General features: G+C 48.3%; 2 protein-coding genes across 2 annotated transcripts; one reads left to right on the plus strand and one right to left on the minus strand.

Moving 5' to 3' along the window:
• Positions 1-196: 196 nt before the first annotated feature.
• Positions 197-4,523, plus strand: THYN1 (thymocyte nuclear protein 1). Its single transcript, XM_008949043.1, has 7 exons — positions 197-285; positions 1,298-1,527; positions 2,001-2,069; positions 2,738-2,830; positions 3,301-3,396; positions 4,032-4,182; positions 4,293-4,523. The coding sequence occupies exons 1-7, from the start codon at positions 243-245 to the stop codon at positions 4,337-4,339; spliced, it is 729 nt and encodes a 242-aa protein (XP_008947291.1). The 5' UTR covers positions 197-242; the 3' UTR covers positions 4,340-4,523.
• Positions 4,524-7,988: 3,465 nt separating this feature from the next.
• VPS26B (vacuolar protein sorting 26 homolog B (S. pombe)) lies at positions 7,989-11,876 on the minus strand (the record flags this gene model as incomplete). Its single annotated transcript, XM_008949044.1, has 6 exons — positions 7,989-8,230; positions 8,773-8,915; positions 9,589-9,764; positions 10,541-10,705; positions 11,507-11,663; positions 11,797-11,876. Coding segments are annotated over 6 exons (868 nt in total), but the record flags the coding sequence as incomplete, so codon positions are not given.
• Between the last annotated feature and the right edge of the window lie 2,016 nt (positions 11,877-13,892).

Below are 13,892 nucleotides of genomic sequence, written 5' to 3' on the forward strand. Positions count from 1 at the left end.
GTGGGCGGCCGGCCCCGGCGCGCCCAGGGTGCGGTCCCCGGCCCGTGCCAGCGCCTGCACTCGAGAGGAAATGGCCGAGCGCGGGGGAGGAAACGTACTCGCTGCCCGCTTACTGTACAGCTTTCACTGGGCGCTGTCGCGGGGATCTTTACTTTTTCCAGCCTGCTGGAATACGTAGTAATTCCTTCTCTCATTCAGCAGGTGCTTCTCAGTGAAGAGGAAGTAATTCGAAGAGACCAGAGATGCCTTGGCCAAGCAGAAAGAGAGAGAAAGGAGCAGGAGCAGGTCTGTGCTGGCATCCTAACTAATTTAGCATCTCTCGCTTGAGGTTCCAAGCCATAGTGAAAGTACACACAGTCATCTTAACCGTCTGCCTTTCAAAGCCACACGTCTTACAGATGGCATTTCCTCTGTAAAAACGGGCTGAGCATCCATGTGTGACTGAGGCAAGTCTGCTAGATACACAATAGGGACAGTGATGTATTCTTAGCACCACGTGTTTAAGAAATATAACTCGTGCCCATTTATGAAGAACTTTAAGGCACCACACATTTGAGATGACCAGTCAAAATATACCCAATGCAGTGGCAGGAAGCTAATGTGATACCATCTGCAAAAAAAAAAAAAAACAGAAAAGCAAAAACTTTGCACTTGAGGGCAATATTATGTGGTGCTTAAGGTGTGAGATGAAAAAATTACTCAGCCTCATCCATGCCAGTCATCTGCTTAATTGACTCCAGCAAATAACCATCTTCTTGCCTTTTAATCACTTAACAACTGGTTTTTGCTGTCCTGGATGAACAGGGATATGACACACTCTGAACAGGTAGCACAGTGGAGGCTTCATCTGAGGTTTCCAGCTACTGCAGCAATTGAACCAGCTTGCTTTGCTGCTGCATTTTCCTGTTACTCTACAGGCTCACCTAATGCACCTTTGTTGCCTGCAGCTGATTTGTTAGCAATTAAATTTTAAAAATTCAGCAAGGCTTCATGTGAGCAATGTGGTCTGTCCTGGCTTTTTTTATGATTAACTACGACTATTGAACTACATTTGTAAACACCACACACACAAAAGAAAAATCCTTATTTCAGATGCAAACTAGAAATACTCAGAAACGCTGGGGTGTTGTGCTGCTACCTTGCCCCTAGCATCTGGGGTGCACCAAACTTCTGTTGCAGTCAAATACCAGTATGTGAAACCAGCCTGGATGACTAAAAAAGTTTCAGCACCAGTTCCTGCCGGGAACAAAATGTGTTTTGTCTGAATGGGGTTTTTTTTTGCATCATTTCTTTTAAGATAAAAAAGAGCCTGATGCTAAAATTGCCAAAACTGAGGAGGAGGCTGAGGATAAGGAGGAAGAAGAGAAGTCCACAAAACCTCCAGCTGCGAGTTCCAAGTCAGGATGGAAGAACTGGAAGAAGGCAAAAGAATCAGACTCTGGTGGAGAGGAAAGCAAGATAACATATTGTCACTGGCTGCTGAAATCAGAACCAGAGAGCAGGCTGGAGAAGGGAGTAGATGTCAAAGTAAGCACTGACACCGTCCTTGCTTGGCAAAGCAGAGAAACATTTTCACTGCCACCCTGGGCAGTAGAGCCTGGGTGCTGAGTTACAGGGTCAGGCAGCTCAGACTGTTTGCAATATTAACATTATTGTGTCTTTACTTCCCAAAACTGTCTTCCTGGAAATAGAAGGATGTTTTTCTCTTCCAGAGTGACAACCCTGGGGTTTGATACTTACAGTAAAAGAGGAAATCGGGTCCTCAGGATGCTTAGCTGGTGCTAGGAGGGGCAGCATCTATTTCAGACTCTGCCTTTACAGTGTGGCAGGGCTCCTCCTTTGTAAAGGCTTTTCTTTAGCCCCTGTGGGAACCAAAATAATCATGTCAAGTTTGTACTATAACTGAAGGAGCTACTAGGAAGAAATGTTTAGGCACAATGTAGAAGATAAAGATCAGACTGCCTCATGAACTTAACCTGTATCTTCATTTCATTTGGCAGTTCAGCATTGATGACTTGAAAGCTCAGCCCAATCAGACAACCTTTTGGGATGGAGTAAGAAACTACCAGGTAAGGAGCACACATCAAAAGATGGAGTTCCTGTAATAGCACTAGAAACAAGGTGGCTCTCCCTACAGATAACTGGTTCCCTTTGCCTGAAGGGATTTCCTTGTGAGGTGCTCTGCCTATTTTGACAAGATTCAAAACTTCTGCTTAATGGCCTCTGGGTCAGGTAGATTCAGGCTTGGTAATACTCTGTCAAATCATCCAGTTTTAATTTAGCTTGGTCTTCAGCCTTTATTTCCCTTGATACCTTTTAATAAGTCCATACCTACTCAGATACTCTGCCCTGCTGGTGTAGAGCTTTCTGTTCCAGGCCTCCCAATGGACTGTGCTTCCCCTACTATATATGATCCCCCTACTATATATGCTTCCTCCTATACAGGATCTGCTGTGCTGCTTGTTTGCTGACATCTAAGTGTTCTGCTGTCTCTGAACGAGGGTGGCTGAGCAGTTGAATCCCCACATTACTTTCTAACCAACAGGACCTTGCTCTCAAACCTTGTTTTTACTTCATTTCACTGCAGCACAAAACATCCATGCAACTGTAGGAAGCCTTATCTGAGTAGCTCTGAAGCACATACCCCTCTCTTTTTTTGTTCTTGCTCCTAGCTGCTCATAATGAGACCCCAGGAGATCAATACAAAGAGCTCAAGTCTTTCTTTTCCACCTGACAGGCAAGGAATTTCCTGAGAGCCATGAAACTTGGGCAGCAGGCCTTCTTCTACCACAGTAACTGTAAAGAGCCTGGCATTGTTGGCATTGTCAAGGTGAGTGCCTCTTTCTCGTGCTGTTTCAGGGTGAGGGGGAAATGTAATAACTGGTGGGTTATCAAACAGCTCATTAGACCTACTTCTGTGCCAGCACCAGGAGTGCAGAAGTTGTGCAGTCAGGACATCTAGGCTCAGTGACACATATCACAGCCGGGCTGGCTCGGGTGTTACAAAGACTGTCATAATCTACCAAGTTTTCTTGTGTCTGTGCTCCTTCCATGTTGCTCTCCAAAGAGGTGACAATGCTTCTTTGACAGCCAGGCTGTTCTGCAGTGCTTCGACCCAAGAAATGTAAAGGAAGAGATCTCACCATTAGAACAGAGTTCAGGGAGAGCAAGGCTGATCTGTGCAGCAGGATTACTCCTTACATCTAGTCACAGCTTGCTCAAGCACGTTTCAAACCCTTGGCTGACAGTATTTTTAACTGACAGGAACTTGTCTTGCATTCTTCTCCCCTTCTGCTTCAGATCGTAAAGGAAGCATACCCTGATCACACACAGTTTGATCAGAAGGATCCTCACTATGATTCCTCCAGCAGAAAAGAGAACCCCAAGTGGTCCATGGTAACGTAGTGAACCAAATACTGCTGTTCCAAGCTCTGTGTGCAAGCTGAGTGAAGGTAGAAGCCTTACTGCATCATACTGCTTATCTTCTTAAGCTTCTGTCCAGGCCTTTTTCTCTCTCAAGAGAATATCCAATCCCAGTTGTTTTCTTTACCTTTTCCCCTATCTCTTCCAGAAGGCTGCCAAAATCTATCTCCCTAAATTTTCCAATCTTACTTGGATGCAGAGCTAACCTCCATGCATGGGAGAGTTTCAGGTTAGGAAAGAGAACAAACAACTTTAAGTACCCCTCTGAGTCTACAGCACACAAAGCTGTAGTTTTGAGGCACACTAAATTATAGGGAAGTGACTGTTCACAGGCTGGCTACATCCTGCTTCTTCACCTTGTCTTGGTGACAACAGCAATGTGTGTTGCTAGTGCACAGTGCTAAGACTCATGTAAACAAATCACCTGGCAGAAGTATCTGAGAAGTTCTTTTAGCCTTCAGCAAGGAAAAGCTTCCATGCCATTATAAGATAGTACATGTCAGTCATTTGCTTCCGTTCAAAATCTTTGTCCCTGCAAAGACCTTACGTGACAGCTGGAAGCTCTGTCCTTCTCCAACCCTGCTCCTTTGCTGCCCATCGCTTCCCAGGTGGATGTCCAGTTTGTGCGGATGACAAAACGCTTCATCCCCCTTTCTGAAATCAAGGCTCACCACCTGGCACATAAAGCAGATGGAGGCCCCTTAAAGAACATGATGCTCTTCACGAGACAACGTCTGTCCATCCAACCACTGACACAAGGTAAGAATCTTCTCTGGACCCTTGGTGCCATTCTTCCCAAGAGGCAGCCCTCACTCAGAGAACATGGAAGTTCCACTTATGTCTTTTTCTTCCTTACCTTTTCAACACAGAGGAATTTGATTTTGTCTTGAGTCTGGAAGAGGAAAAGCCACATTAAGAAACTGACAGCAGCACAGCTTCAACCCAGCCCGCTGATGCCTGCTCCTAAACCAGCACAGCTCTCAAGTTTACTTGCTCAGTCGCAGCAACAACAACAAGCCTGCACATGATTTGCAGCTACACATCCCTTACTCTGACACACGGTTATTTTTGCTTATTTTTAAATAAAGCCTTTTGGAATCACTTGCAGCTATTCAGTTTTTACTACTGGGAAAACCTGCAGTTTATCTCTTGAAGGACAAAACGGGTACATCCTCCTTGAGGACGTTAGCTGCAGGATCCAGGGCAGTTCCATGGACTGCAGAGGGACATTTTTCTGCAGAAAGCTATCACTAAACCAGTCTAAAACAAGAAAATTTAGATGTATATACACATCCAGCCTGATTTGCTGCAAAGCAGATCACAATGAACTTCCTGCTCCCGTGTCATTTTAGTAGTGACAGCAGAGAAATATAAGAAAATGAAACTACCTTGTCAATTCTTAAGCTATGTGGGTCCTCCACCAGCACAGCTTCTAAGCAGTGGCATAGCTTTTAAAAAAGGACCAAGAATTTATAAAGAGAACAAAGGGCAAACTCCTCCAGCATGTTTGGAGGGCTGCACAATATGGCACTGAAGAGATTTCTTAATACTGTAACAAAAATCAAAACACCATAACAAAATTAGACCCAGGCCAGGCAATATAAACCATATCAGACAAACTCGTGCACAGCATTTGACAGCCAGGGCTGGCTCTTTTTAATCGGAGAGACAAAAACCCCAAGTTTTAAAATACAGCCATTGAAAAGACAACGAATTAAGAAACACGTAAACACAGCAGAGGCTTAATTACAGGTTGCACTGCTTGGTTTAGTACTTGCACACTCGCCCCTGGCTGACTTCGCCTGGGAGAGAGGGAACAGCCCAAGTGCTGAACAGAACCACCCAGCCCAGGGGGACGCAACTGCGACTGCTCGAGCACTGTCTGCCCCTCACCATGCTCCTGAAATGCTCTTCTGAAGTACCTTGTCCTGGAGTGACCTTATGCTTCAGCTTCTCTCTAAAGATGCTCAGCACATCTGCTCCACTGCAGACAAAGAGAGGGCCTAGTGGGTAACAGCTTGAATGGTCCACTTAGATTAAGTAAAAATGAGGATCATTTCTAAGTTCTGGTTTCACAAGTGGGGACACAGGGGAGAGGGGCACAAAGTAAGGAAAAAAAAAACCCAAACAATCCAAGCCAGCATATACACTCATGCACCTTTTCCAAGTAATCCCTCCAGAAGTGATGAACGGATGTTTAATAGAAATCTCCTTATAGTGCACTGTCTTGTCTGACAATTATCTTACATCCAGTACTGATCCTGCTTGGCCAGTAAACACACCACTCCTGGAATGCAGAGGCATCTCCGTCCACGGGGTTTCTCTAATACCACATGGCCTACAATCCAGAGAAAGGGGCAAGGAAAAAAACCTGTAGGTGAGATGGGAGTTGAGGGGAAGCTAGAGGGCATTTAGGGTGCTGCTGTGCTCAGCTCAGCCATGGAAAGATAGTCTGCTATCCCCAGAGGCTCCCAGCGGGGGCTTCGCTGGTCTCCCCAGGATTGTGTATTGCCACAGCACGGGTGGTTCCCCCTGCACAGAGCAGGGCGTAGAGCGAGTGTCAAAAGGGACATCCAGATTCCTTTGCCATGTGAGACCTGCAGCAGGGTACCACCCCTTGCCCTGGCATAACAAGGTAGTTGTCTAAAGTAAGCTTTTGCTTTAGTCCTAGGAAGACATGGCTCCAGCCCACGGCCAAGACTTCTCGTGTGAAGAAAAGCAAGCCAAGTCTTCACTATTAGAGCAGAAACATGGTGTGACACAAGCATTCAGCAGAGATACGATCAGTAGTGTCCTCTACAACAGAGCAAGACTGTCCAACTCTACTAAAAAACACAACCTTACACGTGGTGAGTAAAAGATAACTTACATTGGCAAGCAGAAACACACATTTATCACTGAAATACAGTAGCTGTCTTACTACATAAAAAGCTCCCCTTCCCACCCAGGCCCCGTGCCCTCCACCAGCACTGTTCCACTAAAGAAAGCAGAAGATACTTCCCTTTCCCAGCTGCAGGACAACTGCTCTACATTCAGCTGTAGGACAGAGGCAGAGGACATTCAGTCCAGACTCAAAAGAAAACTGGACAAAACCCTAGCGAGCCACAAACCCACAGGGAAATCCAGACAAATCTCACTTGATGGAGCTCAAATCCCAGCATTTAGTGCAGACTTGTCTCTCCATCTGGTAAGAGGTGTAGCCACCTGCTTCCTTGAAGGATAGCTAAACAGGATGGATATTCTCCAGGCTCCAGCAATCCAGTCTACAAAGCCACATCTAACTTTTAATGGAGGAGTGACTCCCTTTGGGAATGTTCTCATGATTCTACTTAGCTGAAGACTAAAAGAAGCTTATTTTAGAAAAGACAGAACCTGCCATTCAGGTTCTCAGTTCATGGCATGCCCTCAGACCTCACTGGCCACTTCGGCTCAGGCCTCAGGAATGTGTCTCTGGAATCAGAGAGCTCTACCATCTTTCCAGTTGCTTTTTGGCTTCATCTAGCAGCACACACAAGCCATGAGCTTAATTGCATCCACTTTCAGTCCTTACTAATCCTCCTCCCGCAGGCCCAAGGGAGCAAACAGAACAATACACACGTGTTTCTGTGCTGTGTCTGTCCCTGCTACAAAGCCTGCAGTCCCAAGGACACAGAGCTGAGCAGGGCAGTGTGTGCAGGGTAAGCCCACTCCCAAGAGAGCCCTCGTTTATTTCTATGTTCCAAAACAAGTCTCTAGACCTCTCACCACTGGTCTGCCCCTGCTCAGCAGCACCAGCTGGGACCTGTGTGAGTGCAGCAACCAGAGACTGCACCTGGGGGACACTCAGGTAGCTGCCAGGACAAGACTAGGAAGGCACAGCTTTTGGCCAGGAGCCTTCCTGCCCCCACTTCTTGCCCACCCAGCACCATCGGGACCTTCACAGCTCTGCCCAACCTGTGCCACCTCCTCCTTTCACATGCCTCACTCCCTCCTACCAGCCACAGCTCCTCCTAGACTCAGCACGGCCCTCAGGAGCTCCACAGCAAGGACACAACACGCCCATGGAGCCCATGCTCCACGGCTGTGTGACAGTCCCAGGGCTGAGTCAGCTGTGTTACAGAGCTGTTTGTGAGAAGGAATCCAACGCCAGCATGAAGAGGAAGGGGAGGCAGCGAGGGGGTGACACTTGAGCCATTTCAAGTAAGCCTCAGTCTCCGACTCCCTCCCCTACCTTCCAGCTCATCACTGTGTCATTGTCCCTCATGAAGATTTCAGAAAGGCAAGAAGAATATTCATCCCACACAGCCCCAAAGCAACCTCCACGCCGCTGGGAAGAAGCGGCAGATTGGGCCTTCACTTGCTCTCTCCCTCCCCACTGCCACACTGAAAGGGTCTCAGGACAAAGAGATCAGGCAGCTCCGCAGCCTCCGGACACATGCCTCAAAGCAGCCGACCCCAGAGGAATGTAGTTGATTGGGAAGCACTGAGGCACCTCCAACTCTGGACCACCAGTGCTCCAGCTTGCCTTGCCCTCCCATCCCCTTCCCACCCTACGAGTCCTCTGAAGAAAGGAATTAAGTCAAAAACGGATATTTATTTTCATGAAGTCTCTGAAGTGTTTTTTCTTCCTCCGTGCTGCCTTCCTCACGGGGTCCCCAGCAGCCTTCCTCCACGTGGCCCCTCACTGCCGGCCGTTGTTCTCTGCGGGCTGGCTGGGGGTCTTGGCCTCGCCGTGTGAGGACGTCCCCTCGAAGCGCTGGGAGGCGATGGCTGCTTGGTGGGACATGCTCTTCCTCACTATGTCTCCCTTCCTCCAAAGCACCACCTCCTGCAGTAACACAGCCAGCGGGGCTTGTCAGGGCTTGTGAGACCTCCTCCTGGCCCCACCCAGACCCAAAGGCTGAACCACGCTGCCAGGCGAGCAGCTTGCACCCACTGAGAACTGGGCCCATGCCGGCACGTCCCACCGCAGCGTGCACAGGAGGCCACCTGCAGCACAAGCAGAGGCCTCACGATGAGGCCTTCCTGAAAATCTGGGCAGAGCACTCCTCCCCAGGATCTGAGCCCACAGGGGCAACCCTGGGCAGCTCTGCCCTACTGCTGTTGGCTACCACATTGCAACTGGGAAGGTGAAGCACAGAAGCTCCCCAGGTGGGCACCTTCTCCATTCATCCCCACCACCACACGCATCTGACCTGTGTGGACCATTCCTTCTAAAGCATCTCTGCACGCTCCAGTTTGTCTGGTCCTTGCAGATACTGAGTCTAAAAACATGATTCTCCCTCATGGGAATCCCAAACTCCCAGAAGGTCCTTATAGTATCCCAAGCAACAGTCCACAGGTCCAAGAAATAACAGCTTTGTTTCTCACCTGCTGTTTGAAGTAGCGTCTCTCTTCCTCGTCGATCAGCACCAGATTGAGGTAATAACGCACTGAGAATTTCTTATTGATGTCCCTCATGGTTGGAGTCAGCTCATAGCCAGCCAGAAAGAGTCTGATGGGAATGGACTCCCCTACAAAGTGCACAGAACCGTCAGCATAGACAGAAGGCACAAACTAGGAGAGCACCACCCAAACAAATCTCACTAGGCCACAAACTTTGTGACCATTTCCACGAGTGGGATAAGATGACCTGAAAGACCTGAACTCCCTTAAAAAAATCAGTATGCATAGTCCATAGCCAGATCCTGCCCTTGCTGACAGCTATTCCAGCTCCACTTTAACAGTGCAGGTTGCACTGGTACCTGCATCAGTACAGCAGTGCAGGAAAATATGAATAAGGTGACATTTTCTCAGGCAGGTGACTCCGCTGGGCAATGGAACCGGAAAACAAGTGGCACAGGAGACAGGCACAGAGCTAGAACACCATCTTTCTGCTCCAAGTCACAGCAATGCCAGCTGGTGGCCCATGCCAACAGTGAATTTACATCTATTCCTGGTCCTGCCACTGATTCATCAAAAGAATTAAGTCACTGCAACTCATTATGCCTCAGTTCCCCCTCATCATACCAGAGAAGGAAGGGGATCATATTTAATCACCTATGTCAGCTGCCCCGAGTCCACCAGTGAAATGGGATGCATGCTACTCCTGAGCACACAGCTTCAGCTGAAGGTACTGCAGGAGTCATATTCCCACCCCCAAAGACCTCAGAAGAGGAATTCTGAAGGGTTCATCTGCCTTCTCACCTCTCACAGGTGCCCCATCCATGATCTCATATTTAGCTATTGTGTCATTCTCGTGATACACGTTGGGTCCTGTCCCTGTCGTTTCTCTCTTGATGATATCTATCTCCATGTGTTTGATCTTGATTCGCACCAGCAGGAAGTAGATCTTTCCAACAATCACATCTTTTAAATGATACCTAGCACATGGAGGAAGAAAGCATCACAATCAAATGCTGCCTCAGAGACCAGGACACAGGCTCAAGAGTGGGAACTTGCTTCTCAGGCACTTTGCTCTTGTCTGTGGTGCCAGCTCTAAATTTCAGATGGCACATCAACCACCACCTCCACTGGGCTGCTGCACACAGCACTTCAGCTCCTGTCCTCTGGGCTTTTGGAAATTGCCAAGAACATTTCACACGATCAGATAAATTAAAAACAGAATTGAAGGCTGAATATCTGCAAGAAGCTCATACAACAGCAAAGCCTCCAAACCAAATTTGTAGGTCAATTAAAACTAACCCAAATGTTACACTGCAGGGAGATTTGCTAGCATCAGCAGTAAAAATAGTTTAAAATAGCTGTTCCCAACTCCTGCACCTGAATTAAGGTCCCACTTTAGCTGTATCATCTGGCAAAGAGCAGATGTTACACTTTGAAGGCACTTGGAAATACTGATCTGGCTGAGAATACCAGAAATGTGAAGTTACTACAACAGCCTCGTGCTGTGCTCCAAGCTCAGTAAGCCACAGCCATTAATTCCCACTCCTTGGTCTAGAGAAGACATCTATGGGACAAGGAGAGGGACCCACAGATCTTCAACCAGGATCTAAACTGTGTGCCAGCCTCACTGAAGCACATGAGGAAAGAATCCCTCTGAGGGGGACAGGCCAGACACGTGCCCCAGGCTTCCAAACCAAGCTGTCACCTGTGGTGTTTTTTCCCCACAGCCCCTGGCTGCTCCTGAGACACTTACTTGGACTTGTTATACTCAAACTCAATGTGCAGGCAGTCCTCAATCCCCACCTCCATCTTAATCGAGGAGTTGAGCTCTGGGTAGGTGCTGAGGGTGTGCACGACTATGTCCATCTCCTTCACCACATCGTTCAGTCTGCGGCTGACGGTCGCCCGGAGGAAATACCTGCAGGGAGAACCCCCCTCCCATCAGGGTTGTACAGGTACCACAGGGGAAGCAGGGAGGGACACGGGGCCATCCCAGCAGCCTGACTGGGACCCTGGCTTCTGGAGCAGCTGAGTTGGAAAAGACAAAAGGGAATTTTCAAATGGAAAAGTTGTATGACTTCTCTAAGCTGTCATGCATTTATGAGCCTGGGTTACCTAAGCCTCATTTTGGGGATCTGAGTAACAGCCTGCACATGTTAAAACCATTGCCCTTTTGCAAGAGATTAGATCACACCAGTCTCCACAGACACACCTCTTTCTGCAGAACTCAGAATTTTCCAAACCCCACTTAAGCCAGTGACTGGACTTCGAGCCAAGTGGAGTGCCCAGATGTGAAATACAGTTTGAAACATACAAATAAGATACAAGAGAGGCATCTGTTGGCATGTAGAGCACAGTTAATGTCCACAAGACTCATTACAAGGCAATTAAAATGTCCCCCTTGGGGACTAAACCGAACAATTTTGTTGGGTTTTTGAATTACCAAATAAATTAGAAAATATCCAGTTGATTCAGAAGGGGACGATGTCTCTTGTCACTTATATGGGGCAAACCAAATTTCCTAAAGCCTGATGCATCCCTATAAAAGTGGAGCCCTCAAAGACAGCCTTTAACAACCCAGCCCACCAAAATTCATTTGGAGTTAGACGATAAGGATGCCTGGGGAGGGATGCTGGACTCCACTGTCATCATGGTAAATCTCAGCACTTGCAGGCTTCACAGGACTGAGAACTGGGCTCAGCACGGGGAGCAGACTCACCGTAACTTCACGTTCTGCCCCGTGTAGGACTCGTAAGGTTTCTCCACATGTGTGAATTCGAAGTCAAAGGTCTGTGATTGAGTGAATTCCCCAGGCCGGGCCAGGTCTTTCACCAGAGACACGAATTCGTGGTGGTTTCCTCGGTCATAGTAGAGCTCTGGGAAGACAGAAGTCCCAGATTAAGTGATGCTTAAACCCATGTGACCCAGAGAGGAAAGGTTGGAGATTTCACAGCTACGAGCACCTGTCTTCACATCACTGCTTCCTTCATCACTGTTCAGAGAACCTACCAGGGGAGCCCGTGGCTGCAACGCACTGCACTTGTTCACTGCTCTCCATCAGAGCTGGGTGCAGGCCAGGACTGTCCTCCCTGAATCAGGAAAGAAGAGGTCCACACAGCCCCCTCGACTACAACGAATGAGGAACTCGGCTGGCCTTAGAGTGACATGGATCACCTGTTATCAAACCATGTTCAGACTGTTTGAGGAGAGGAGCCAGCAGCTCACACAATCCCTTCCAGTACGTTTCTACACAATATTCCGGGCCAAAGGCATTGCCACTTGTAAAGAGAGGGAGAAAGTCCACCAATTCTGTGCAACAGCAAACAGTGACAGAGCAAAAACAAAGGGCTAGGAGGCTTCCAACTCTTCCTTATCCTTTGACAACAGAGCCTGGGTGGTCTGGATTTGCACCAGGGAATAAGGAACAGTGGAGCTCCTCACTGATTCCACACAGCAGGGGCATTCAGTGCATGACCACCAACCACACGTAACCAACACAGTCATGTTGCTTCACCATTCCCCACAGCCTTGTTGCATCAGCAGGACACGACTACAGGTTTCCTCCTTGAATGAAAGCAATCCTCTCAACACTTCCAAAATGCTTTCTCCCTCAAGCCAAAGCAACAGAAACTCCAAACTCTGCAATTTGCATTAACAACTCTGTATTACACATAGCCACCAATGGAATCTGCCCTTCCCAACCCTGTGTGTGAGCTGTGTGACTACAGGACACCCACGTGGTGCTTCTAACAGGTAAAGCCTTAGCCAATCTGATATGGTTGGATGAGGAAACAGAAGCCTAAGTCATCAAACAATCATACAGGCACAAGTTCACTGTCAGCACTAAACTTAGCAGAGGAGGCTTCTGAGAGTTGTTGGTAGCGTTCAGGAACTGCAGCAAGACTCAGTTCACTTCTCCTTGAGAGGCACCATGAGAGTTCAGCTTTTAAATAACGTCTGTTTCTTGCACCCCTCTGCTCACCTTATCTCCATAATGGAACTACTGGCACTAGATCAGCCCTTGCTTACGCAGAGCAGCATGTGCCATCGAGCCCTTGAGGCTGGGTGGGCAGGTGACAAACAAACCAGCTCTGCACTGAGGTCCACTGAGGGGAAAGCGCCTGTGGATGTGACAGGGAGAAGCCACTGTCACAGAATAGAGGAATGGGTCATGCAGCCACACAATGCAAGCAAGGGGAGGAGAACGTCAGTGAACTAAGTCCTCTGCTACCTTGGGAGGGCACACACTGGCACTGTGCAGCTTTAGAAGAGGAAGGTTTGATGTTTTCCACACTTCAGAAGACACTGGCATGTTGAATAGGTATAAGCTGTGACTAGAGGTTTTCAGAGCTTAAGTTTCTGTATGGGAAAAAAGAACTGCCAAGGTTCTGGTGGCACGCTCAGGACACAGTAACCACAGGCAAACCAAAATCTTACACGGGTTCTGTGCTCACCAGAGACCGCACAGGACACGGCATCCCAGCCTGGACTCTGGTACCCCATCTGGAACAGCCACCTTCCCCTGGCACAGCACTCCTTTACATTGCAGCCTCCCTACCTGTTAAATTGTCTCCTGCAGATACTGAGAATGGCAGTGAGAAGTCAGAAGACAAGCCATTTTGAGATGGAAAGTGTTAAGGAAGTGCCATCAGCAGTACAAAACTTCAGAGCTTTATTAAAGTGGCCTAGCAGACAAAAAAAGGAGTAACATGCAGCCACAGCAGCACCTTGCCTGGACAGTAATGCCAATTCAGAGCAGTTATTGTAAATATGTGTGGCTCAGAAGTCTTCCCAAATGGGGAATGAGAATGGCGAGGCAGCACAGAGGAGACAGAGTGGAGCAGGAAGCGTAGGTCACGCTCAAATTCCACTGATGATCACAATCAAAGAGGAGGTCACAAGCTAGCTCCTGAAGAACGGGCTCACCTACACCCCATCGTCCACAGGCTCTCTCTGCCCGGCCTCCCCTTTCTTTCCAAAAAGCACAGTGAGGTAAAACCACTACACAGCAGTATTGGGGCTGGGTGGGAAAACCTCGAGGTGGCTTCCGCAGGCCGCATGATTTGCAATGCAAAGGCTGCCGGCCCGTGGCTCACACAGTGATT

This window comes from Merops nubicus, unplaced genomic scaffold, assembly GCF_000691845.1.
Source record: "Merops nubicus isolate BGI_N331 unplaced genomic scaffold, ASM69184v1 scaffold16721, whole genome shotgun sequence".
In the NCBI taxonomy this organism is placed as follows: Eukaryota; Metazoa; Chordata; class Aves; order Coraciiformes; family Meropidae; genus Merops; species Merops nubicus.

Bases quoted from the DNA above. Each gene is read 5' to 3' on its own strand.
- THYN1 (XM_008949043.1), top strand. From the start codon at position 243: ATGCCTTGGCCAAGCAGAAAGAGAGAGAAAGGAGCAGGAGCAG. The intron at 3,397-4,031 runs GTAACGTAGTGA...ATCGCTTCCCAG, and splicing joins AGAACCCCAAGTGGTCCATG to GTGGATGTCCAGTTTGTGCG. The intron at 4,183-4,292 runs GTAAGAATCTTC...TTTTCAACACAG, and splicing joins CATCCAACCACTGACACAAG to AGGAATTTGATTTTGTCTTG.